The 27,840-nt window shown below is 34.8% G+C and overlaps 1 protein-coding gene across 1 annotated transcript in view; it reads left to right on the top strand.

Annotated features, from left to right (window-relative positions):
• Positions 1-27,840, top strand: part of LRRIQ1 (leucine rich repeats and IQ motif containing 1) — a gene marked incomplete at both ends in the record, with an annotated part of 189,908 nt that overhangs the window by 152,826 nt on the left and 9,242 nt on the right. Inside the window, one exon of the mRNA XM_080812199.1 lies at positions 26,038-26,170. Within this exon, the coding sequence (XP_080668325.1) occupies positions 26,038-26,170 (133 nt within the window). The remainder of the gene's footprint in view (positions 1-26,037; positions 26,171-27,840) is intronic.

Raw genomic sequence — 27,840 nt, 5'->3', positions numbered from 1 at the left:
TTTTCTTTTCTCTTCTATTTTTTGGAATATTTCGAGAAGAATGGGTCTTAACTGCTTTAAATATTTGGTAGAATTTGCCTGTGAAGCCATATGGTCCTGGATTTTTGTTTGTTGGGAAGTTTTTGATTACTGACTCAATTTCATTGCTAATTATTGGGCTGTTCAAATTTTGTATTTCTTCCTGCTTTAGTTTTGGTAGATAATACGTTTCTAGGAATTTATCCATTTCTTCTAGGTTGTCCCATTTGTTGGTATATAGGTTTTCATAATATTCTGTTACAATATTGAAATACAATTGTATTTCTGTGGTCTTGTTTGCTATTTCTTAATTTCTTATCTTTCATTGGTAATTTTGATTATTTGGGTCCTCTCTCTGTCTCTCTCTTTTTTCCTTCTGATCAGTCTCACTAGAAGTTTATCAATTTTGTTGATCTTTTCAAAGAACCAGCTCCTGGTTTCATTGACCTGTTCTATTGTTTTTTTGTTTGTTTGGTTTGTTTTGTTTTAGTTGCTCTATCATTTATTTCTGCTCTAATCTTGATTATTTCCTTCCTTTTGCTGGGTTGGGTTTTGTGTGTTCTTCTTTTTCTAGTTCTTTTAAGTGTAAGGTTAACTTGTTTGAGAAATTTTCTTGCTTCTTGAGTTAGGCCTGTATTACTATAAACTTCCCACTTAGAACCACTTTTGGTGCATCCCAAAGATTTGGACCATTGTGTTCTCATTTTCATTTGTTTTCATGTAATTTTTTATTTCTTTGATTTCTTGGTTGACCCATTCATTGTTTAGTAGCATGTTATTTAACCTTGGTGTGTTTGTGCTCTTTCCAGATTTTTTCTTGTGGTTGAATTCTAGTTTCATATCATTGTGGTCAGGAAAGATGTATGGTACAACTTCAATATTTTTAATTTGTTGAAACTTATTTTTGGCCCAATATGTGACCTGTTCTGGAGAGTGTTCCTTGTGCACTTGAAAAGAATATGTGTTCTGCTGATTTAGGTTGGAATGTTCTGAATATGTCTGTCAAATCCATCTGGTCCAGTGTGTCATTCAGAGCCATTGTTTCCTTATTGATTTTCTACTTGGATGATCTGTCCATCAATGTAAGTGGGGTGTTGAAGTCCCCTAGTATTATCGTATTACTATCAATTATTTTTTATGTTACTAATTGTTTTATGTATCTGGGTGCTCCCATGGTGGGTGCATAAATATTTACCTTTGTTATATTCTCTTCTTGGATTGTCCCCTTTATTATTATATAGTGTCCTTTTGTCTCTTATTACCGTCTTTGTTTTAAAGTGTATTTTGTCCAACATAAGTATTGCTACCCTGGCTTTATGTTGGCATCCATTTGCATGATAATGTTTCTCCGTCCCCTCACTTTCAATCTGCAGGTGTCTCCTCATTTTGTCTGACTTTCTTTGTCTCTTTCTATGTGTTAGGAAAGTCAGCCATTTTTCTTGTTCTTATTGATAACACCCTTATGAAGAAGAGGTCCCATAGTGCCCTGTAGTAGTACAGTGTTCCCTGTTCCCCAGGGCCTGTTGTTGCAGGGACTGTCTCCTTTCTGTGTTGCATGTGCTCTGCTGTTGAGTCTTGGCCTCTTTTTTCTTCAATTCAGTGGTCTACAGAGGCTCTTTTTGCCACTTATGACCAGCAAGATGTGAGGTGGTCTGCCTATGAAAGATCTGCCCCTGCCACCTTTGGAAATGAGGTCCTGCACAACATGTGGGTCAGGATATGTGGTTAATAGGGTTTGCACTGGTCTTCTGAAGATGAGACCTGTAGCACTGGGGCTGAAGGGAGCATGACTGGCAAGGGCTGATCCACTTAAGCACAGGGGTCAAGGACTGGTGCAAATAAATTATGTATTGAATGTTAGCACCATGCTGGTTTCCACAGGTGACTATTGTTTATGTTGGAGGAGAGTAGAGGGAAATGACACCTGCCAGCTCCTTTTTTCCTGGAGAGGTCTCCCCATGGTCCCTATATTTCTGGGCCACACTTTGAGATGAGCAAATCACTTCCCCTCCCGTCTGCCCCTGGTGTTTCTCAAAGGCTGGGTCTACACTCTAACTGCATGGACTGTTTGTCATGCTGTCTTTTTAAGTGTGGGGACTCCCCTTCCTAAGGCTATCTGTACTTTCCCAGAGCCAAGCCCGATGATTTTTAAAATTTCAGGATTTAGGTCCCACTGGTTTTAGGAACCCTCAAAATTCAGCCCCTTTCACATTCAAAGGCAAAAATTATGGAGATTGGTCTTCCTTGTGTTGTGGGCTTTCTGGTGCAAGAGTCTGTTTTCTACTCTTCTCTGTGCCACCAGCGTCCTCCCTAATGTGGACATCCACGGTCTGTTTCATTCTCACTGTGTCTTCACTCTTCCTTCCTTCTTTGATGTGGCCTCTTCCCTGCCTTTAATTTTGGAGTTTGTTCTGCCAGCCTTTGGGTCATTTTCCAGATTATTTATCCTTATTATGACTATTATCTAGTTGTATCCATGAGAAGAGGTGAGCTTACGGTCCTCCTACTCTGCCATCTTCCCAGCTGACCTCACCATAGACATTTTCATATTAACAAAAACTGAGTTTGCTACTAGTAGACAGTTATTAAACAAACTTATTTAAAGGCACAGTCCTTTTCTCAAGAAAATTCCAGATGAAATATCCATGTGGCAAGAAGAAAGAAAAAAACAAGAAATAGGAAAAATGTTGGTAAAATCAAACATAAGTTGACAATACATATAACAATAATCACATCTTGTGAAATTAAATGTCACAAGTCAAATCAGAAGATTTACATATAAGTCAAAATGGAGTGAAATTGAGTTAAAATATTCTATGATTCTTATATACCCTAGCAGGAGGGAAAAATTGGTTAATTTTAGATTACGTTAACCATGTGTATTATGATTTCCAGGAGAAAAACTAAAATGAATATACATTAAAAATGTTATTTCCACACTAGTAAGAAAGAAAACAGAACAATAAAATAAAAGAAGCACTCAATCCAAAATGAAGCCAAGAAAGTAAAGAAAAAGAACATAGTGTATCCAGGGGTGCCTGGGCTGCTCAGTTGATAAAGTGTTTGAATCTTGATTTTGGTCCAGGTCATGATCTCAGAGTCTTGACCCTTAAGAACCTGACAGCTGTTTAAGATTCTCTCTCCCTCTCCTTCCACCCCTCCCCGACCTCTCTCCCTCTCAAAAAAAAAAAAAAAAAAAGAAAGAAAGAAAAAAATGAAAGAAAGAAAAGAAGAGTGTATTCAGGCAAATAGAAAGCACAAAATAAGACACACACACATGCACATGCACACACACACACACGTACATTTAAGTATGTATATATAAGATACATGTGTATACATACAAACTCAAATATACCAGTACTTACATTACATGTATTTAAAAAACTTAGTTAGCAGATAACAGTTTCTTCTAGATTTTTTTTTTTAATTCAAAAGCCAAACTTAAATTCTAAAGGTGCAGTAAGCTTGAAAGCAAAATGATAGGAAAAATAGATCACAAAAACGCTAACCAAAATAAAGCTGGAATCCTTATTTTTAGGTAAGAAAAAACACAGTCTCTAGGGAGAAATGAATGCATTACTAAACTAAGAGAAATTTAAAAATATTTTTAACTTAATAGAAATTTTGAATTCAATGAAATTGAAATGAAAACACCACTCATAAAAATGTGTGGGATGTCACAAAAGCAGTCCGTAGAGGGAAATTTATAGCAAAGACTGCATACATTAGGGGCGCCTGGGTGGCTCAGTGGGTTAAAGCCTCTGCCTTCGGCTCAGGTCATGATCTCGGGGTCCTGGGATCGAGCCCCGCGTCGGGCTCTCTGCTCAGCGGGGAGCCTGCTTCTCTCCTCTCTCTCTCTGCCTGCCTCTCTGCCTACTTGTGATCTCTGTCAAATAAATAAATAAAATCTTTAAAAAAAAAAAAAAAGACTGCATACATTAGAAAAGAAGAAAGATATAAAATCCATCATTTAAGTTTCTACCTTAGGAAACTTGGAAAAGTAGAGTAAATTAAATCAAAAGTAAGCAGAAGAAAAAAAAAGAATTAGAGAAGAAATCAATAAAATTGTAAAGGGAAATTCAATAGAGTATCAATGAAACCAAAAGCTGATCCTTTGAAAAGATCAATAAGATTAATAAAACACCAGCCAGGCTAAATAAGAAAAAAAAAAAAAAAAAGAGAGGACACAAATTACTAATATCAGAAATAAAAGAGGGACATCAGGGACATCACTACCGATTATATGGACAGTTAAAGAATAATAAAGGTATGCTATGAGTAACTCTATGCCCATAAATATAACTTAGATGAAATGGACAAATTCTTTGGGGCACAATTTGCTAAAACTTGCATAATAAAAAGACAAGCTGAACAAGCCTATATCTATTAAGTAAAATTGAATCAAAATTAATCAGCTTCCAAAATGGAAAGTGCCAGGCCTAGAAGTGTTCCTGTGGAATTCTATGAACCATTTGGGAAAGAAATTATTACAAATTCTTTATGATCTCTTTCAAAGGATAGAAGCAGAAGGGATACTTTCTAATTCATTCTGTAAGGACAGAATTAAGCTAATACTAAAGACAGACAAAGACTATACAAGAAAAGAAAACTATAGACTTCCAATAACATGATACAGAAAATCCTAAAAAAAAAAAAAAATTAGCAAGTCAAATCCAACAATTTATAAAGAGAATCATGCACATTATACATTATCTAATGACCAATAGGGATCTATCCCATGTATGTAAAGCTGGTTAAACATTCAAAAATCATGGGGCACCTGGATGACTTAGTCAGTTAAGTGTCTGCTTTTGCTCAGGTCATGATCCTGGGGGCCTGGGATTGAGCCCCACATTGGGCTTCCTGCTCAGTGGAGAGTCTGCTTCTCCCTCTGCCCTGCCCCTCCTACTCCTATTCTCTCTCTGTCTCTCTCTCTCTCTCAAATAAATAATCTTTTTTTTCTCAAATAAATAATCTTAAAAAAAAATTCAAAAATTAATATGTCCATCACATCGACAGGCTAAAAAAGAGAAATCACATGATATCTATAGATTCAAAAAAGCATTTCACAAAATCCACATTCAATATAAAAATTCAATAAACCAGGAATAGAGGACAACTTCTTCAACTTGATAAAGAATTTTTACAAAAATCCTACAGTTAACATCACACTTAATGGTAAGAAATAGAAAGATCAGGTACAAGACAAGGATATTGACTCTAGCCTCTTCTTTTCAACCTTGTACTAAAAATCCTAACTAATGCAATACACAAGAAAAGGAAATAAAAGGTATGCAGAATAGGAAGAAAGAAATGATTTTTTTCAGATGATGTGATCATCTATATATAAAATTTGAAAGAACCAACAAAACTTCTGAAACCAATAAGCAAGTGTAACAAAATTTTGGATGTAGGATTAATGTATAAGAGCCTGTCACCTTCCTATATACTAATAATGAACAGTGAAGTTTGAAGTTAAAAAAACAAAACCATTTATGTTGCCACCCCCAACTTAAATGCTTATGTATAAATCTAACAAAATATGTACAAATTCTGTATGAAAAAATCTACAAAACTTTGATGAAATAAGTAAAAGATTCAATAAATTGATAATATACCATGTTCATTGTTAGAAAAACTCAATACTAGCAAGATTTCAGTGCTTCTTAACTTGATCTATAGATTAAATGAAATCCCAGCAAGTCATTTTGTCAATATTAACAAACTGATTCTAAAATTTATATAAAGAGGCAAAATGCCCAGGGTAGCCAACACAATATTGAAGGAAAAGAACCAATTTAGAGGACTGACAATATTTGACTTCAAGATTTGCTATAACCTACAGTAACCAAGACTGTGCTATTGGCAAAAGAATAAACAAATAGGTCAATGGAACAGAATATAGACAGCCCAGCAATAGACCCACACAAATATGGCCAACTGATCTTTGACAAAGGAGCAAAGATAATAACAACAGATTAAGACTGTCTTTTCAACATATGGTGCTAGAACAAAGTATTTATCCTCATAATAATAAAAAAAAATGAATCTAGACACAGACATTTTACCACTCACAAAATTTAACTCAAAATGTGTTGCATACCTAAATATAAAATGGAAAACTCCTAGACTCCTGGAATATAATATAGAAGAAAATCTAGATCTAGGTGACCTTGGGCATAGTTATGACTTTTTAGGTACAACACCAGTGGCATGATGCATGAGACATAATTGATAAGTTGGACTTCAATAAAAGTAAAAATTTGTGTTCTGCTGAAGACAATGTCAAGAGAATGAAAAGACAAGCCATAGGCTGAGAAAAAATATTTGCAAAACATTTATCTAATTAATGGTTACTATCAAAAATAAACAAAGAACTCTTAAATCTCAACAAAAAGAAAGTAAGTAACCCAGTTTAAAAAACGGGCCAATGACCTTAATGACACTTCGCCAAAGATAATATACAAATGGCAAATAGGTATATGAAAAGATGTACCATCCTATGTCCTCAAGGAAATGCAAATTACAACAGCAAGATATCACTACATAACTATAAGAAGGACTAAAATCTAGAATGATGACAATGCCATATTCTGACAAGGATATGGTGCAACAGAACTTTCATTCATTGCTGATAGGAGTGCAAAATATTCAGTCACTTTGGAAGACAGTTTGGAACTTTCTCATAAAACTAGAAATATTTTGGGGCGCCTGGGTGGCTCAGTGGGTTAAAGCCTCTGTCTTCGGCTCAGGTCATGATACCAGAGTCCTGGGATCGAGCCCCACGTCAGGCTTTCTGCTCAGCGGGGAGCCTGCTTCCCCTCTCTCTCTGCCTGCCTCTCTGCCTACTTGTGATCTCCCTCTCTCTCAAATAAATAAATAAAATCTTAAAAAAAAAAACCAAAACTAGAAATATTTTTACTAAATGATCCAACAATCTCATTCTTTGGTATTTATTCAAATGAATTGAAAACTTGGGGTGGCTGGGTGGCTCAGTCAGTTAAGCATCTGCCTTCACCTCAGGTCATGATCCCAGGGTCCTGGAATCACATTGAATTCCCTGCTCAACAGGGAGTCTGCTTCTCCCTCTCCCCCTCCCCATGCTTGTGCTCTCTCTTGCTCACACTCTTTCTCTTTCTCTCAAATACATAAATAAAATCTTTTTAAAAAAATAAATTGAAAACTTATGTCCACACAGAAATTGGCACACAAATATTTATAGCAGCTTTATTCATAATTGTCAAAATTTGACGAGATCGGGCACATTCAGGGTGGTATGGCCATAGACAGTTGTCAAAATTTGAAGCAACCAAGACATCCTTGAACAGATAAATGAATAAACAGCAGCACATCAGACAAAGGAATACTATTCAACAAAGAAAGCAGATGAGATACCAAACCATGAAAAGACATGGGGGAACATTAAATGCATATTACTAAGTGAAAGAACCCAACCTGAAAAGGCTATTTGTATGATTCCAACTATGTAACATTCTGGAAAAAGCAAAACTATGGGGATAGTAAAAAAGATCAGTATTGCCAGGGGCCAGGGTTGGGGAGAAGGGGTCAAGACACAGAGCACAGAGGATTTTTAGAGCAGTGAAAACTACTCTACATGTTACCATACTGTTGGATACATGTCATTATACATTTGTCCAGACTAACAAAGTATAACACCAAGAGTGAACCCTGATGTAAACTATGGACTTTGGATGATTATGATGTCTCAGTGTAGGTTCATAGATTATAACAAATGTACTACTGTGGTGGGGAGTGGAAGTATGTCAATAATGGGAGACACTTTGAATATATAAAGGATGAGAGTATATAGAGAAATTTCTATAACATAAAATTTTGTTTTGAACCTAAAACTGCTCAAAAAAAGAATTTTATTATTTTTTAAATAATATAAAGCAAAGATGTGAATTTAAATAATATAAAGCAAACATTAAAGAAGTACCAAAGAGAAGTAAAAAATTCTGAACTATATTGAGAGTTTTACTATATCTTTCTTAGTAATTTATAGAACAAGCACTCAAAAAATCAGTTAAGGACATGGTTTGAGAAATTGATTTAATAACACTTGCTTAAAGGACATAAATAAAACACTCAACTAGAGGAAGCACATACAGGACATTTATAGAACTTTAACTTATGCTGGCCTTAAGTCAGGTCTCAAAAATAACTTCAGGATTAAAATCATGTGAGTATATTTTCTTAATATAATGTTAATAAACTGTAAATGAATGATATCAATAATACTAATAATGACAGTACTAGTAATGACACTAATAAGCTGTAAATGAATGATAAATGAAGATAACTAGATAATCTTTACCCTCTTGGAAATTAGGAAGTATCTGAAAAATTCATGAGTCAATCATAAATATTTTTAAAAATAATTGAATAATAAAAATCTATATATTGTAATATAAAAACAATAGGCAATTAGTCTTTTTAAAGTAAAACAATTCATCAAAAAGGTAAATTTTTTGAAAGAAACTTGATAAATTCCTGGCAAATCTGATTATGAACATAAAAGGGAAAGCACAAATAATCTGTATCAGGAATGAAAATGAGGCAGAATGACAAATGATACGGACTAAAACTATAGTAAGGGAATATTGTGAACAACCCTATAGCAATATATTTGAAAATTTGGAGAAAATGGTCAATTTCTAGAAAAATATGATACCAAAATTACTTTTAAACCTAACATTATAGGCAAGCAACCAGGAAGGAAAAAAATTTTGACCTGTGACAGTATTTTTTAAATTTTAACTTTGTTAGTTAACATACAGTGCAATATTGGTTTCTGGAGTAGAATTCAGTGATTCATCACTTACATACAACACCCAGTGCTCATCAAAAGTGCCCTCTTTAACACCCACCCCCCTATCTCTCTCCATCCACCCTCAGTTTGTTCTCTATCATTAAGAGTCAGTATGGGGTGCCTGGGTGGCTCAGTGGGTTAAGCCTCTGCCTTTGGCTCAGGTCATGATTTCAGGGTCCTGGGATCGAGTCCCACATTGGGCTCTCTGCTCGACAGGGAGCTTGCTTCCTCCTCTCTCTCTCTCTGCCTGACTCTCTGCCTACTTGTGATCTCTCTCTGTCAAATAAATAAATAAAATCTTAAAAAAAAAAAAAAAGAGTCACTATGGCTTGTTCCCTCTCTCCCAAATGTCCATCAACTGATGAATGGGTAAAGAAGTGACAGTATTTTTATTTATTTATTTATTTAAGATTTTATTTATTTATTTAATAGACAGAGATTACAAGTAAGCAGAGAGGCAGGCGGAGAGAGAGAGGAGGAAGCAGACTCCCTGCTGAGCAGAGAGCCCGATGTGGAGCTCGATCCCAAGACCCTGGGATCATGACCTGAGCCAAGGGCAGAGGCTTTAACCCACTGAGCCATCCAGGCACCCCTAGAAGTGACAGTATTTTTAAAATTAGAATATGTCTCACAAAAAATGTGCAAGACCTTATCAGGAAAATTGTGAAACTCTATCAAGAATGTTAAATAAATCTATGAATTGAAAGACTAAATTTCAAAGATTTAAATTGTTCCAAAATTAACAGCTAAATCACAAGAAGTATTTATGTGTATTGACAAGCAGAATCTATGATTTGTATAGAAAGTCAAAATCTGGGGCGCCTGGGTGGCTCAGTGGGTTAAGGCCTCTGCCTTCAGCTCGGGTCATGATCCCAGGATCCTGGGATCGAGCCCCGCATTGGGTTCTCTGCTCAGCAGGGAGCCTGCTTCCCTTCCTCTCTCTCTGCCTGCCTCTCTGCCTACTTGTGATCTCTGTCAAATAAATAAATTAAAAAAAAAAAAAAAAGAAAGTCAAAATCTGCAAATAGCCAAGAGACACTCAACAGGGTGAATAAATTGGGAGAACTTGTCAAACACCATAATTTATTATTAATAAACTCTTATTATAGAGCTGACACAAATAAGACAATGAATATATTGTGGTGTAGTATGGTATTGTATGGTATGGATGGTATGGTATGGATAGGATGAGATGAGATAGGATGGAATGGTAGTAATTCTAAGATAGGGTAGGGTAGGGTAAAGTAAAATAGTAGAGAAAATGAAAACTGATAATCTCATATATGCTTCATTGATACTATAAAACAGATCGTATTCTAAATCAGTGGGCAATATTCAAGTTGTCAATTTCTTCCTGATTCTGTTTTGGAAGTTTGTAAGTTTCCAAGAATGCATCCATTTCATCTAGGTTGCTTAACTTATTGGCATATAACTGTTGATAATAATTTCTGATGATTGTTTCTATTTCCTCAGTGTTAGTCGTGATCTCTCCCTTTTCATTCATAATTTTATTAATTTGGGTCCTCTCTCTTTTCTTTTGGATTAGTTTGGCCAGTGGTTTATGGATCTTATTGATTCTTTCAAAAAAGCAGCTTCTAGTTTTGTTGATATGTTCTACTGTATCTCTAGTTTCCATCTCATTTGATCTCTGCTCTAATCTTGATTATTTCCCTTCTTCTGTGGGGTTGACTTAATTTGTTGTTGATTCTCCAGTTCTTTAATGTGTAAAGAGAGCTGGTGTATTCTGGATTTTTCAGTTTTTTTGATAGAGGTTTGGCTGGCTATGTATTTCCCCCTTAGGACCGCCTTTGCTGCATGCCATAGGTTTTGGACCAATGTGTCTTCATTCTCATTGGTTTCCATGAATTGTTTAAGTTCTTCTTTGATTTCCTGGTTGGTCTAAACATTCTCAAGCAGGGTGGTCTTTAGCTTCCAAGTGTTTGAATTCCTTCCAAACTTTTTCCTGTGGTTGAGTTCCAGTTTCAAAGCATTGTGGTCTGCAAATATGCAGGGAATAATCTCAGTCTTTTGGTATTGGTTGAGCCCTGATTTGTGACCCAGTATGTGGTCTATTCTGGAGAAAGTTCCACGTGCACTCGAGAAGAATGAGTACTCTGTTGTTTTAGGGTGGAATGTTCTGTATATATTTATGAGTTCCATCTGGTCCAATGTGTCATTCAATGCTCTTGTTGCTTTATTGATTTTCTGCTTGGATGATCTGTCTATTACTGAGAGTAGTGTGTTAGGATCCCCTACTATTAATGTATTCATATCAATGTGACTCTTTATCTTGATTAACAGTTGTCTTATGTAGTTGGCTGCTCCCATATTGGAGGTATAAATATTTACAATTGTTAGAACTTCTTGGTGGATAGATCCTTTAAGAACGATGTAGTGCCAGGACGCCTGGGTGGCTCAGTTGGTTAAGCGGCTGCCTTCGGCTCAGGTCATGACCCAGCGTCCGGGGATCGAGTCCCACATGGGGCTCCTTGCTCCGCAGGGAGCCTGCTTCTCCCTCTGCCACTCTGTCTGCCTGTGCTCTCTCTCTCTCTCTCTGTGACAAATAAATAAATAAAATCTTAAAAAAAAAAAGAATGATGTAGTGCCCTTCTTTATCTCTGACTGCAGTCTTTAGTTTAAAATATAATTTATCTGATATGAGAATCACTAACGATATTGAAGCAGTGATCAAAAACCTCCCAAAAAACAAGAGCCCAGGACCTGATGGATTCCCTGGAGAATTCTACCAAACATACAAAGAAGAAATAATACCTATTCTACTGAAGCTGTTTAAAAAAATAGAAACAGAAGGAAAACTTCTGTACTCTTTTTATGAAGCCAGCATTACCCTGATCCCCAAACCAGTCAAAGACCCCATCAAAAAGAAGAATTTCAGACCAATATCCCAGATGAAATATGGATGCCAAGATTCTCAACAAGATCCTAGCTAATAGGATCCAGCAGTACATTAAAAAGATTATCCACCATGACCAGGTGGGATTTATCCATGGGATGCAACGGTGGTTCAATATTTGCAAATTAATCAATGTGATAGAAAAAATCAATAAGAGAAGAGAGAAGAACCACATGGTCCTCTCAATTGATGCAGAAAAAACACTTGACAAGATACTGATTTAAATGATCCTGATTAAAATGATACAAAGTATAGGGATAGAGGGAACATTCCTCAACTTCATAAAATCTATCTATGAAAAACCCACAGCAGATATCATCCTCAATGGGGAAATGCTGACAGCCTTTCCTTTGAGATCAGGAACACAACAAGGATGCCCACTCTCACCACTCTTGTTCAACATAGTACTAGAATTCCTAGCAACAGCAATCAGACAACAAAAAGAAATAAAAGTTATTCATATTGGCAAAGAAGAAGTCAAAGTCTTTCTTGTCACAAATGACATGATACTTTATATGGAAAACCCAAGAGACTCCACCCCCAAACTACTAGAACTCATTCAGCAATTCAGTAATGTGGCAGAATACAAAATCAATGCACAGAAATCAGTTTTTTTCTTATACACTAACAATGAAAATATAGAAAGGGAAATGAGAGAATCGATTCCATTTACTATAGCACCAAGAACCATAAAATATCTGGGAATAAACCTAACCAAAGAGGTAAAGGATCTGTACACCAGGAGCTACAGAACACTCATGAAATAAATTGAAGAAGACACAAAAAGACGGAAGACCATTCCATGCTCTTGGATTGGAAGAATAAACATTGTTAAAATGTCTATACTGCCTAGAGCAATCTATACTTTTAATGCCATTCCGATCAAAATTCCACCGGTATTTTTCAAAGAGCTGGATCAAATAATCCTAAAATTTGTATAGAATCAGAAGAGACCCCGAATTGCTAAGGAAATGTTGATAAAGAAAAACAAAACTGGGGGCATCACATTGCCTGATTACAAGCTTTACTACAAAGTTGTGATCACCAAGACAGCATGGTACTGGCACAAAAACAGACACATAGACCAGTAGAACAGAATAGAGAGCCCAAATATGGACCTTCAACTCTATGGTCAAATAATCTTCAACAAATCAGGAAAAAATATACAGTGGAAAAAAGACAGTTGCTTCAATAAATGATGCTGGAAAAATTGGACATCTATGTGCAGAAGAATGAAAATTGACCATTCCCTTACACCATACACAAAGATAAACTCGAAATGGATAAAAGACCTCATTGTGAGGCAGGAATCTATTAAAATTCTAGAGGAGAAGATAGGCCGTAACCTCTTCAACATTGACCACAGCAACTTCTTTCAAGATATGTCTCCAAAGGCAAAGAAAACAAAAGCGAAGATGAACTTTTGGGACTTCATCAAGACCAAAAACTTCTGCACAGCAAAGGAAACAGTCAACAAAACAAAGAAGCAACACATGGAATGGGAGAAGTTATTCACAAATGACACTGCAGACAAAGGGCTGATATCCAAGATCTATAAAGAACTCCTCAAACTCAACACACACAAAACAGATAATCACATCAAAAAAATGGGTAGAAGACAGGAACAGACACTTCTCCAAAGAAACATAGAAATGGACAACAGAAACATGAAAAAATGTTCATCATCATTAGCCATTAGGGAGCTTCAAATCAAAACCACATTGAGATACCACCTTACACCAGTTAGAATGGCCAAAATCAACAAGACAGTAAACAAGTGTTGGAGAGGATGTGGAGAAAGGGGAACCCTCTTACACTGTTGGTGGGAATGCAAGTTGGTGCAGCCGCTTTGGAGAATAGTGTGGAGATTCCTCAAACAATTAAAAATAGAGCTTCCCTATGACCCTGCAATGGCACTAGTAGGTATTTACCCAAAAGATACTGACGTAGTGAAAAGAAGGGCCATCTGTACCCCAGTGTTCATAGCAGCAATGGCCACAGTCACCAAACTGTGGAAAGAGCCAAGATAAAGAAGATATGGTCCATATACACAATGGAATGTTACGCCTCCATCAGAAAGGAAGAATACCCAACTTTTATATCAACATGGATGGGACTGGCAGAGATTATGCTGAGTGAAATAAGTCAAGCAGAGAGAGTCAAGTATCATATGGTTTCACTTACTTGTGGAGCATAAGGAATAACACAAAGGATGTGGGGAGATGGAGAGGAGAAGTGAGTTGGGGGAAATTGGAGGGGGAGACAAACCATGAGAGACTGTGGACTCTGAGAAAAAAACTGAGGGTTTGGGAGGGGAGGAGAAGGGGGGTTGGGTGAGCCTGGTGGTGGGTATTAAGGATGGCACGTATTGCATGGAGCACTGGGTGTGGTGCATAAGCAATGAATTTTGAAACACTGAAAAAAATTAAAGTTAATTTAAAAAAATCAGTGGGCAATAGACTTTTCTTTTTTTTTTTTTAAAGATTTTTATTTGTTTATTTGACAGAGAGAGATCACAAGTAGACAGAGAGGCAGGCAGAGAGAGAGAGGAGGAGGCAGGCTTCCCGCTGAGCAGAGAGCCCGATGTGGGGCTCGATTCCAGGACCCCGGGATCATGACCTGAGCTGAAGGCAGAGGCTTTAACCCACTGAGCCACCCAGGCGTCCTGGCAATAGACTTTTCAATAAATATTGCTTAAGTGATTATCTATGCTAAAAAATTAATTATGTCCACATTAAAGACCTAAATATAAGAAGCAAAAATATAAAACTTATAGAAGACAATGTGGCAGAATATAACATTGGATATGGAATTATTTCTTTAAAAATACTCATCATCTTGATAAATATATTTACATTAAAATTTAAAATCTCTATAAATCCAAAAATATAATAGTGAAACAGTAGCCTATAGAGATGGAAAAGGTATTTGTTACATATAACCAACAAAGGTCTCATATCCAAAATATATAAATAATTCCTGAAAGTCACTAAAATAAAAAATAGCCTAATAGAAAAATAAACAAGAAGCTCTAACGTATTTTTCACCAAAGAAGATATCCGGGTAACTTGTGAACATATAAAAAGGTGCTTAATCTCATTTTGTAGCACAGAAACGCTAATTGAATCTGCAAAGTTAAAAAAAAAACACCTCAAAAACCTAATTGTTGGAAAACACAAAACCAATAAGACTCATATTTTGCTGATTGAAATACAATTTGGTACTGCCATTTGGAAAGCAGTTTTACATGTGGTGGATTTGAAGATATGCATTTCATATGATCCTTCAATTACATTCCTAAATGCTTGCCCTATAGAAACTTGTACAAGGATAGTGTTTTTCTTAATAGTCCCAAACTGGAAACAGCCCATGTGTCCAACAATAATGGAATGAATAAACTCTAATACATCTATGCTGTGGGATACAGTATGATTTTGAAAAATAATGAACTGCATCTATACACAGCAACATAGATGAATCTCAAAAACAATACTGAACAAATGAACACAAGAGAATACCTACAGAATTGTAGCAAGCAAAGCTTGCTTAATGCGTAGGTAGGAAAATTAATAAAGGAAGTCAAGAAAGTCAATGTTATAAAATTCAGCATAATGGTTATCCCTAAGAGAAGAGAATTTTGAACAGGACTTCTCATGTGCAAGCTGTGTTCTGCTTTTTTCTTCTTTTTTTTGAATAATCAGAGGTCACATGGAACATGTATTTATATGTGTATTTATATAATAATTTTAAACAATTTATGCGTAATTTATATAATATATAATCTTTACATATTTTAAATTACTTATAAAGCTTGAAATTCTAAACACCTGCTATATGCAATATTTTGCGTACATTGTATATCTCATAAAATAAAAATGATAAAAAGAGCTTTCTGTGCTCACTTGACAACACATATACTAAAAATGGAATAATATAGAGAAAATTAGCATTACCTCTGCACCAGGACAAAATGCAGATTCATAAAGCGTTCCATATTTTGCTTTCCTTTCTAATGTAGATCAGTGACAAAACTATGTCTCTGATAAGCAAGTGACTTGACCAACTGAAGTCCCTTCCAGCTGCAAACGCCACCCCCAATTTTTTCCCCTTAAAAAAAAAAATCTTCCTCAATTCGATATTTATATAAGTAGGTTAAAGCCAAAATTTAATTGTGTAGGGAAGACTGGTAATGCCTATCTTGACTTTTTTTCCTCACTAGAGTAGAAATAGATCAATAATACTTAACCTATCTTTCCAATTGAAAGTGAAATCAATGAATGGAGGCCTTGATTCATTTACAAATGAATTTCTGCCACATAAAATAAAAATCTTTTTAAACAAAATAAAAGATAAAAATTCTGCATTAATAAAGTATACACTTAGAAGACTCTAAAATATTGTCTATAGGGCTACTTGTTTAAGTGATACCAATGGAAATCAATAACTTTGGAACCAGGATTACTAGTCTCTAATATGTTTGTCATTCAGATTGTGAAAGAGGGGCACTTGGGTGGCTCAATCCCTTAAGCATTCAACTCTTGATTTCAGCTTAGGTCATGCCCTGAGTGTTGTGAGATTGAGCGTGGAGTTGGGTTCCATGCTGGTTGTGGAGCCTGATTAAGATTCCCTCTCTCTCTTTCTCTCCCCCTCCACTCCTCCCCACCTTCTCTCTCTCTCTCTCAAAAATGATTGTGAAGGAAAATTATTTTTACTTATATTTACTAGTTTTTTTAATAGAGCAAGCAATATTTTAATATATATTCAGTATTTTATGTGATGTTAGCTCTGTCTTTAACAGAAGCATATCTATATTCTTATTTGACAGGTAGAGAAATCATTAGAGGCGGAAATTAATAGTGAGAAATGCATTATGAAAGTATAAACATATGTATGATAAGTATTTCTGTTTTATAGCTATAAAAATGATTACAATGATACAAAAAATGTTTAATTGGATCCATCAAGCCTCTATCATTAGTATATCCATATAATACCACTTACTGAGTTCTTTTGAAATAAAACTAGTAAAGGAACTCAACCATATATTTGGACCATGATTAATAAATATACACAAATGAATAGAATTAGTGATATCTTTTTACCAGAGCAGAAGCTTTTATATATGGCAAGAACCTGAAGTCCAACTACACAAACAAACAAACAAACAGAAAACAGGTCACAGTAATATTTATTTGGCCACTATAACCATGTTATTTTGAAAGCCAACCTGCTTACATCACCAGCCTATCCATTATTCTATTGGGTGGGCCCTAGTTTGGATGACCTACTATATTAACACTCCCTAAGGGAGTCCAGGTTGGATAGAGGAATATTTTCCAAGAGTAATTAAATTGAGAGAGTGAAACAGGAGAGAATCATGTCAATGGAACCTCCTTCATGGTTATTACTGAGCAATTGCTAAAAATTATTTGAAATAACTTGAAATCAATTAGGACTGTGTGTCCTTGTTATCTTTTGAAAATTAACTTTTCTTTATTAAAGACACACTAAAATCCTCATATATTATGAAATAAAATACATTTAAAAATACCTGTTATAGATTTAGAATTCTTTGAACAAGGACTTCCTGGACTCCCCCAGAAAATAGTTCTGTCTAGTTTTGTGGTTAATCCTGGGATCCTTCCAGTGACTCCCTGGAACCTTGATCTTGGCCTGGATTTAGAGACTCTTACAGATAGTCTCACCTCCAGGATAGCTAAGTCTTGGCCCATGGCAACTGAGATAGCATTAAGGCGATGTATAATCAGGTTCATTTAACTTAAAAAATAGCAAAATTGCTAGAGTTATTAAATCCTTAATATATGTCAGGTATGATATGTGTTCTGTTACTTTATTTTATCATACACATTTTAGGAGAAAAAACTGAGGCAGAGAGAAGGTAGATAATTTGCTCAACTTTGCACAGTTAGTAAGTGAAAACACCAACTTATTATGTGCAAGATAGATGTTAGGCAAATACATGACTAAAGTATAGACTCTCTAATATAGGCTGAATTAATTTATCCTAGAATTAATTTCTCATATGTCACAATTTTAGAGGCTTTTCTAGTGAAAAATTAAGTGGTGTGCTAGACTCATCAGAAATGTGGAAAACAATCTTAGACAATGGCTACCAGGTAGTTCTAAAAGCAATATTCTGTTACCACTTATTATAACGTAGAAATGGGTAAATCTGCCAATGTCATGACAGTGAAGGATGAGTATTATAGATTTTTCCTTTTATCTCAGGTTCCAATGCAGCTTGGTATAGCAGTGTTACTGATCCTGTCATTTAAAATGTTTACATTTTATCATGGATTTTTGCATTAATTTTTATTTTAAAATATTACATTAAATATTATTTACTTTGATTCCTGAGATTTGTGTCACCCCCTTAATTCTTATGCCCAAAGTAAAATATTTCATTTGTCCCACTTGACTTACCCTAGCCCTGGTCCTCCTTAACAGTAAACATGGAGACACATTATGCATTAATATGACTATATGTATGAATATATCACTTTAACAGCCTGCAATTTTCTTGACTTATGTGGCTTTCACAGATGAAACTAAGGAACCACTCTTTATGTAGTATATGGTGCTCCACTATAAAGATAGTGAGGAGATTCAATTCAACTGGCCAATACAAATGGCAAAGCATATCCTTTCAAGTAGAATTATATGCAAGTTGAATATAAAAGCCTTGTTATAACTGGTTAATACACACAACACATCAACTTTGTGAAAGAATGTTTCTGTTATTCCAGAGGGAGTCACTTAAACAGAGCAATTCTATAATAATGAAAATTGTATCTGCAAAATCTATAGATTTTAAAAGACAATCTAGTAACTAACTTCTCCTCTGCTTTCCTAAAGGTCATTCATATATTTTATGTATCACCCAACCCCCAAACTGACAAATTTTGAGAATTAATTTAAATGTCAGAAACTAGCAAGTATTTTTCATTCTAGTACTTTTTTTTAAGCCTCCCTACATAAAATATAATGAAATATGTAAAGGAGTGATTAGTGCTGCATTTAACCTTTGACCCTTACATACAGCTTTGGCTCTATTCCCAAAATTTCTGTTTTTAAAGTTTTGCAACAACAATCTTCTTTATTCATGAAGTCATTTTCCTTAATTATCAATTACATATATATTTAGATATATTTTAAAAGAATAGGAATGTTGCTTGTCACACACAAATGGATCTTAGAGAGTTGCTGGTTCCATGCCAATGCCATCAACTTTCCAGCAACAGATTGGATTGGTTAAGGAAGAAGCCATAAACACCCTATCAACAAGTATTTATACGGATGTTAATGAATTTAAAATTCTGTTAGTGTAACATTTATGCCAAACTCCAATTTTATTTGTGCTTTATTTGTGAGGTATGATGCAATAACTTCTTTTAATAAACATGTACAGACTGCTTATACTTTAAAATGGAAACATATTTTTAGTGTTTCCAGCATGAGATACATAGAATCAGCCATTTATCAAAGTTACCAAAAATATTTCCATTGCACATAGCATTTTGCTCATCATGCAACTATGTCCTCCAAAAGCTTTTGGTAAAAAGATGAACTCATCTCTATCTGTGAAACCAAGAATACGTTTTTATTATATTACTAAGAAAGGCCATTAAGGGAAAAGAAAATAGTCATGGGAAAATTGCCATATGTATTTAAAATATAAATAATTAGCTTTTTGTGTGTGTCCCAAATGATAATTGAACCTTAATCTCCCTCTGTGTAGGATGAAATTTTAGAAAACATTTATTTGAAGCATATGGGTTTAATGAACACTTATTTTGTTTTTCATGAAGAAAAGAATAATATTTCCATTAATTTCAAAAGAGACTTCATCTCTTTTCGTGAACTTCTTAAAGCTGAACTGCTTTCCTCTAGGATTGTGTACACTGTGAACATTTTATAAAGTAGCCTTATATGATGGAGTAGTTTGGTTGTTGTTGTTGTTGTTGTTGTTGTTTTAATTTGCCATCCTTCATTGTCAATTTTTATCACAAACTAATTCTGACTTTCAGAGCTGAAGTTTCTATTATAATGATTAAGTTAATTATAAATAGGAATGTATTACCCTCCATAATGCACAGGTCTGTCTACACACTAAAAATCTAAATTCTAGCTCTACATTTGTCAGGGCACTGACAGACCATTAACCAATTATGACAATTATTCCATTATTTCACAAATATTTTTGTACACCATCCTACTGTATACCCCTTAAAGAGCTTATTTACACCAGGCAAAACTGACACACGAATAGAAAAATAAAATATAATGTAATAAATGCTATTACAGAGTCTCTATAGGAACTTTTAGAAGGCATCTGCAACTTAATTTGAGTAAGGAACGCAGTGTTGGGAGATCAAGGACTTAACACAAAGAATGTTAATATCCAAACTGTCATATCATGAAGATATGAAGGAAAAAAACACCATTGGCAAAGTGAGTAATCTGAAGCATAGCCTATAGGCAGAAGAGACCATTTTGAGTAATTCTAACATACCTGAGTGACTGAGGCAAGAACCTAACAAATGTGTCTGAAGTTAATACAAAAAAATGAACATTATCCAAAGGCAATGGAGATCCAGAGTTTAACGTATGAAGCAGTGTAATTAGATTTGTATTTTAGCAAGGCCATTTGCAGTATGGAGATATATACATGGAAACAAGACCAAAGGAAAACAAAAACAAAAACAAAAAAAGCCCCAAAAACAAAAAACAAAAAAACAGTGAGAGGGCTCTTACAGTAATTCAGAAGAAATGATGGTTGCCTGACATAAATGAGTGACAACAGAAATCCAGGAAATATGAGATTGAAAAGAATTTAGGAGGTAAAGTATGCAGTTGTAGGGTGAGGATGAATGCTGGTTCATACAAGACTCTGGTTTCTGACTTACACATTGACAATGGTGGTAGCATTATGGGACCTTGGAAAAGGTAGGATAACACATGAGTTCAGCTTTTTTAAAAACTCAGTTTAAATTACCTGTGGGATGTCTAAGTGGCAAAGCTTTGGATGGATACGTATTTCAAAAGGAAATACTGGAAGTGATTGAAAAAATTGAATGAATATCCTCATATGGGAAAAGTATAGCCTAAGAGTAAATGAAGCCAGGTTTGAACCCTAGAAAAGAATCCTAAGATTAGAAGGGATAGCAAGGGAAAAGGAGCCCTTGAAGGAGACAGATTTAGACAAAAAGTGTAAAAAAAAAAAAAAAAAGAAAGAAAGAAAAAAGAAAACAACAACGACACAATAAAAAACCAAGGAGACTGTAATGAAACAAAATCCAAAGGAAATAAGACTTTTAAGAAGGAAGGGGTGGACAACAATGCATAATAATATTAAAGAGGAGTCAGTAAGATAATAACTTCAAAAAGTCCCAAAGATTTAGCAATACTAATGATCTCGGTGTGAACAGTTCCAGTGAAATGGTGTGAAGAAGGAGACATCTTGCAATGAGCTGAAGCATGAATTGTAATGTCAACAGAAACTGGTCTTTGTCTACCATTTCAAGAAGTTCATCTGACTAGGGAAGGAGAGAGAAGAGTAGCTAAAGGGAAAGCTAAAAGCCATTTTGACAGGTACTATAAATATAGAGGAAAAGAAAATACTGATGGATAAGAGATCCTAGATTCTATGAAAAGGTTGAGATTCAGAGCAGAGTTGAAAGCACTGTGCTTAGGAGAAAGTGTGCTTCTTCCACTGTGATAGGTGAGAAAGGTACCTTTGCACTTACATCACCACAAAGAAGCCTGTTCACTCCTTTCAAAATGGAGCCTGAAGTAAAGTGGGTAGTGGGGATAGAAAGGAGGAGCCAGTTATTAGCAACATACCCAGCAGGTAGACTAGATCTAGTTTCTGATTAGATATTGGTACTGTAGGGAATGAACAGCCAAGGTTGACTCCAGAATACCTGGTCTGGATGACTTGGGAATTCAGGAGGCAAAATATACTTAGTAGAATTATGATGGTAAAAACAAGTTGTGATTCTGAAGTTCAGCTGGATATGAGAACAGGAATAAAATATAGGCTGGTGATATTTAGTCCTCTGGGCTGCCAGTCCCATCAGGTAATACACAATGTCTATCTGGCTTACTATCATCAGAAGTCAGCACAGTGCCAGGCAAAGAGTGAAGTGGGGGTGAGGGTCCTAGGTACTTGTAGAATGAGGAACACATCTAAAGGAATCTATAAAGAAGCATGAAAGGGAAACTTGAGAGTTTTAAGACAAAAGAAATGATCCATGTAGTTGAATTCAGCAGAGAGGTCAATTAAGATGAAATAATTATTTGTTAGATTAAGACAGTTCTTAGTAAGGACAATTTCAATTGTAATAAATTAAGGTGGATTTGGAAAGTGAAGAAGTAGAAACAAGGAGTAGACTTCTCTTAAAAGAATTTTGTTAACCAATAGCTTTTAGTGTGAAAGGGAAAGTTTTAAAAGAGTACAGAATTTGTCCCTGAAAACTTACATCTTATTTTATGAGTTTGTTGAATGGGAGATATGAACCTAGAGGAAAATGACTTGTAGTTTAGAAGATATTTAGCAATAGGGACGCCTGGGCGGCTCAGTTGGTTAAGCAGTTGCCTTCGGCTCAGGTCATGATCCCAGCATCCTGGGATCGAGTCCCACATTGGGCTCCTTGCTTGGCGCGGAGCCTGCTTCTCCCTCTGCCTCTGCCTGTGCTTGCTCACTCTCCCTCTCTCTCTCTCTGACAAATAAATAAATAAATAAATAATCTTTAAAAAATTATAAAAAAAAGAAGATATTTAGCAATAAATTTGTATGCCTAGAGAGAACATTGCTCCTTTTGAAACTACAATAGAAACTGAAATCAAATAATAGGCAAAAGAAAATATTTGTACCAGTGATAATAGATAAAGGATTGTGAATGTTCAATTAAAAACTGAAATGGAAATACTAGGAACTGAGGTGAATAAGAAAGTATTTTACATTATTTGATTTATAATTAATAAGTAATTGTGGAATAACATTCAATCTCACTAGCAGTAAAAAATGTATATAATAAGGCCACATTAGACAATATTTGTGTCATATTATCAAGAACTTTAAAATATTTAACATCCCAGTATTCACCAAGGACTCAGTGAAATGAGTAATCTCATATAATCTATGGTAAATTGGTGAAAGCTTTTACAACTATTTGACCATATAGATCATATCAAGTTTCTCCAAATATTTCTAGTTTTAGAGATGTTATCTTTAATTCCACTTGAAAAACAGATCAATTAAATAGATAGTTAGAAACCTATCATGTAACAGGCTGGTACATCATAGTGTATAACCACTAATATTATGTTTAGGATGAGATTTCCATTACATAGAATATATTTGATATATACTAGTAGAAAAATAGAATGCAGAGTACATACAATTTTATGTAAACAAAACCCAAAAAATCTATTAAAGAACTACGAGTAAATGCCTTAAAAATATTATTCACTGATTATCTTTGGATAGTGGGATTTTTGTGGATTTTCTTTCCTTTTTTTTTCTTTTTGACTTTTTACTTTTCTGCATTTTCTAAATTATCTGTAATAAGAAAGTATTCATTTTATAAAGAAAAGTTTAACAATTTGTCTAAATAAAATTACTCAAACTTGTGTTTTGAAAAAAAGGAGCAAATGTAGAGAGCAGTAACTAGGCTAACAGCAGGAATCAAAGGAAAGACCTTTTTTCCTTCAGTTATGATTCCAGAAATTCATGAAGCAAGACTCAGAAAAGTAGGAAAGGACAGCAAGTAAAGTGGTTTGAGTTCTGCAGGTAAAATGGCGCCTCTTTTACAACTGAAAGATTTTACTGGACAGCCTGAGTAATGACAAGCACCCATTAAGTAATCCAAATTGCCATTATTCTTCCTATGTGAGATGCTGAAAACAGAACTTCTTCTACAAATTTAAAAGGGTTAATCTTATTTTCCTCTTCTCAATGACAGGAGTAATCCTGAAATGGTTTAGCCAAAACGGAATCAATTTCTTCAGTATGTAAATTACAGTATCTTCAAATACATCCAGCCAACTTCACCTATATGCTTGTTCTGTTTATTACACTTGAGCACACACCAATCTACCAATCTATGCCTTAGGGTGAAAATGGTTAATATGAACTGGACCCTTACAGGGAAATCTCTCATCTTTACTCAGGGATTGTTTTTTAGAACCTTAGCTGAACTCTGATGTAAAACCACTTAAGGTTTATGGAGTGTTATCATAGAGTTGAGGAAAACCTTCCAAAATGAGTACTGTTAAGAGGTGACTATTGCAAGTGTTGTCATTATTCTAAGAAACAGAAAGACACAGGTAACTTTTATTTTTAACTAAAAGTAAAATTGTTACAAAAGGATTCTCTACTTATCAAGAATAGTTAAGTTTCTAGCTATGGGCTCAGTTGATTATCAGTGGCCACTCAATTTTTTTTGTCACTGCACTTATGGGTCCAACATTTGGTCTGGTCAGCCAAGAAAGGCGGGTAAAATGCTGGGACTCTGCCAAGGAAAAGACTTAATGCTGTGCAGTAATGGGAAGTGACAATGCCAAAGGTTCCCTCTGTTGGATTCTCTTTTAGTTTCTGTATACCTATATGGCCACTTATCAGAATGGTGTCTGCTCATGGATTCAATGGTCAGCCTTTGCTTGTGAAGTAATTGTTCCTTCAATATAGCAGGTATGGAGGGATTGGCTTAAGCTCAGGGTACAAAGGATAAGGCCATCTTGGAAACATAAGGTGGCATGAGAAGCAACGGCAAGTTAACTTTGCTAAGTAACACAGAGTCTAGAGAAATAAACATGCTGATTTTTAGCTTTTCTAAGAATTGGCTACAATATCTCTTTGAACTAGAGTCATTTTACTAATTGCAGCAGCAATTTTTAAGGAAAAAATCTACATGGTAGATGTAGCACCCCTGGCATGTTCAGAATGACAAATGCTAACTTTGTACGTATATGTATGACTCTGTGTGGCACATGCACCAAGCATTCGAAGCAGGCCCTGCACCATGCTTCATTTGTTTTCCAAAAAACTTGAAAGTATGCAGTGTACAAAGATCTATAGTGAAAGCATTAATAAATTAACATATAGGGGCGCCTGGGTGGCTCAGTAGTTTTAAGCCTCTGCCTTCAGCTCAGGTCACGATCTCAGGGATCAAGCCTCATCGGGCTCTTTGCTCAGCTGGGAGCCTGCTTCCCCCTCTCTCTCTGCCTGCCTCTCTGCCTACTTGTGATCTCTGTCTGTCACATAAATAAATAAACTCTTTTAAAAAAATTAACATATAAAATATTAGGTTTTAAATTATAGGATTCTTGTTCGTTTGATTACCATGCCTTAGTTTTCAAGAGGGACCTGTCTCTGGTGTACTATCAGTCAATCCTACCAAGCTAATAAGTCTCTAAACACGATAATGCCTCCAAATAAGATCTAGTCCATGGAGGAAGCCTCTAAAACAGCAGGTCTTTGGTGTAATTCTGAAAAGCATGGCATTGTCATAGCAGAACATCTACAGATTTTTTTTAAATGACACAAATGTATAAATTTTACATATAAATATAAGGGTTGGATTTTTAATTTTCTTTTTTCTTTACTCTTTTATAGTTGTTACCTTATATTCTTACCTTATATAATTTCTCCCCTTGCATATTTTCCATATCCATTTATATTATGCTTCCTTACCTCCTTTCTTGAAATGGCTATTCTGGCATAAGCACAGGTTTCCTAAACTTTATATAATTATATTCCTCGCTTAAAATATTGTATTAGCTTATACAAACCAAGTTTAGTTTTATATACAAAATTAAAACTCTGTTTCAAATACCCTCAATATAATTTATGAATTCTATGTACATACAAGGTTAGTGCAAGAACTAGACTTTAAAATAAGCCTGAAAAGACATCATAGTGGACAGATATTCTTTTTATACTAGAATTCTACTATCTACCAAAACTAATTCTTTGAATTTTTAATTTAAAAGCTAAAAAAAAAGCAAGCCCTAAAAGATGTTGGCTACATTGAACCATTGTCTTTATTTTTAAAAATAGGTGATTTTGAAATTCAAGCAGGAAAATTACTTAATCTGTAAGTGACAGACATTTTTCTTACAGATTATTAAGTTCCCATGAATTAGTTTGTTTTTCTTTTGATGGAATTTTTTGCCTAGACTGATCTACTTAGCCAAAATTTGATCTCTTTTAAATAACAAATAAAATTTCCATATTTTTCCCCAGGTAAGAAAGAAGAACTTATCTACGAGGATGCCACTCCAAATGAAAAATTAGAAAGGAGTAAAGAATACACATATCAATGGCTTCACACACAGGTTGGGATTCATGAAGCAACTAATTCGAGAAATATGAAATGGTGAGGTCATTTCCTTTAAATTAGATTTTTGTATTGCAAACATATCTTGAAAAATGAAACCTAGGTTAATTGTGCTAAAACAAACATGACTTTATAGCCAAAGGCCAATACACCCATTGCCAGGTTATAAAAGGCCTCTTCTTTGGAATCAATTTAATCACTCTTTATATTTTTCACCTTAAAATGTTTGAGTGTTCTGTTTCTGTAAAATTAAAACCAACAGATGAAACACACAAATGATTCTATTTTATAAAGTAAAATGCATGGTATCAATTAACTGTTTATAAATATAGTATGTATGGGAGGTTATATTTTGTTTTGTGTCATTTCTATCATTTACATTTGACAGTTAAAATTATAATTCAACACCGTGCTTCCACTTTACCAGTCATGTTACTAATTTCCAATGATGTCTCCATGCTTCAGTTTCCTCTCCTTTGTAGTGAGGTGGTAGTATCTTACCTATCTCACAAGGTAGAGTTACAGTCACAAGGTTGAGGATGTCAAATGTTTATATCCCTTAGTAACAAACAAGGAAACGCGAATATAATAGATAATCAATTAATTTTTGTTACATTAATGTATGTATTAGTTTGCTATCACCATAACAAAATACCATAGATTGTGTGGCTTAAAAACAGAGATTTATTTTCTCACAGTTTTGGAGGGTACAAGTTCAAGATGGAGTTAGCAAGTTTGGTTTCATCGGAGGTCTGTCTTCATGGTTTGCAGAGGGCCACCTTCTCACTGTGCCCTCACACAATCATCCTTCCATCTCTGTTTTCTATGTTTTAATCTCCTGTTCTTATAAGGACACTAGTTATATTGGATTAGAACCTACCCATACGACCTTATTTTAATTTAATTATCTCTTTTATGGCTCTATCTCCCATCACATTATGAGTTACTGAGCGTTAGGACTTTAGCATATCAATTCTGACGAAACAAAATTCAGCCCACAGCAATGTGGTATAATGCATAAAGCTAAAAATGCATAAAAGCTAAAAATCAGCATGATGTGGCATAATATATATGCATAACCACTGAACCAAAGTTTTAGGGAAATAGGGGCGCCTGGGTGGCTCAGTGGGTTAAAGCCTCTGCCTTCGGCTCAGGTCATGATCCCAGGGTCCTGGGATCGAGCCCCGCATCGGGCTCTCTGCTCTGCGGGGAGCCTGCTTCCTCCTCTCTCTCTGCCTGCCTCTCTGCCTACTTGTGATCTCTGTCTGTCAAATAAATAAATAAAATCTTTAAAAAAAAAAGTTTTAGGGAAATAAAAGTCTAGAAATAATAATATTTTTGGCACAAATTTTCAAAACTTTCATTTTATCTACATATATCCATAAAATAATAGAAAATAAAAATAAAATAAGAAAATAAATAAGTGCTATTATAAACACTAACTAAATATATAAATCAATATTGAATCTAAATGTAGATAATGCTTTGGAATGTTTCCAGGCATTCTATAGAATATAATCTCCAATACATATGATATAATGTAATAACTATTTAAATGACTAACAAACAAAATACGACAATTATGAAGGTTAAAACTTAATTTAGGAGCAGCTTAAAATATGTAAAAAATGAAATCTTTTTTTATAATACATAAAAATTGAGACTTTCATACGTGGTCAATTCCATCCATGTAATTCCTTTAAAAATAT

The sequence above is a fragment of the Martes martes genome (assembly GCF_963455335.1).
Source record: "Martes martes genome assembly, chromosome: 8".
Lineage (NCBI taxonomy): Eukaryota > Metazoa > Chordata > Mammalia > Carnivora > Mustelidae > Martes > Martes martes.
This window is presented reverse-complemented; position numbering and strand designations above follow the sequence as displayed.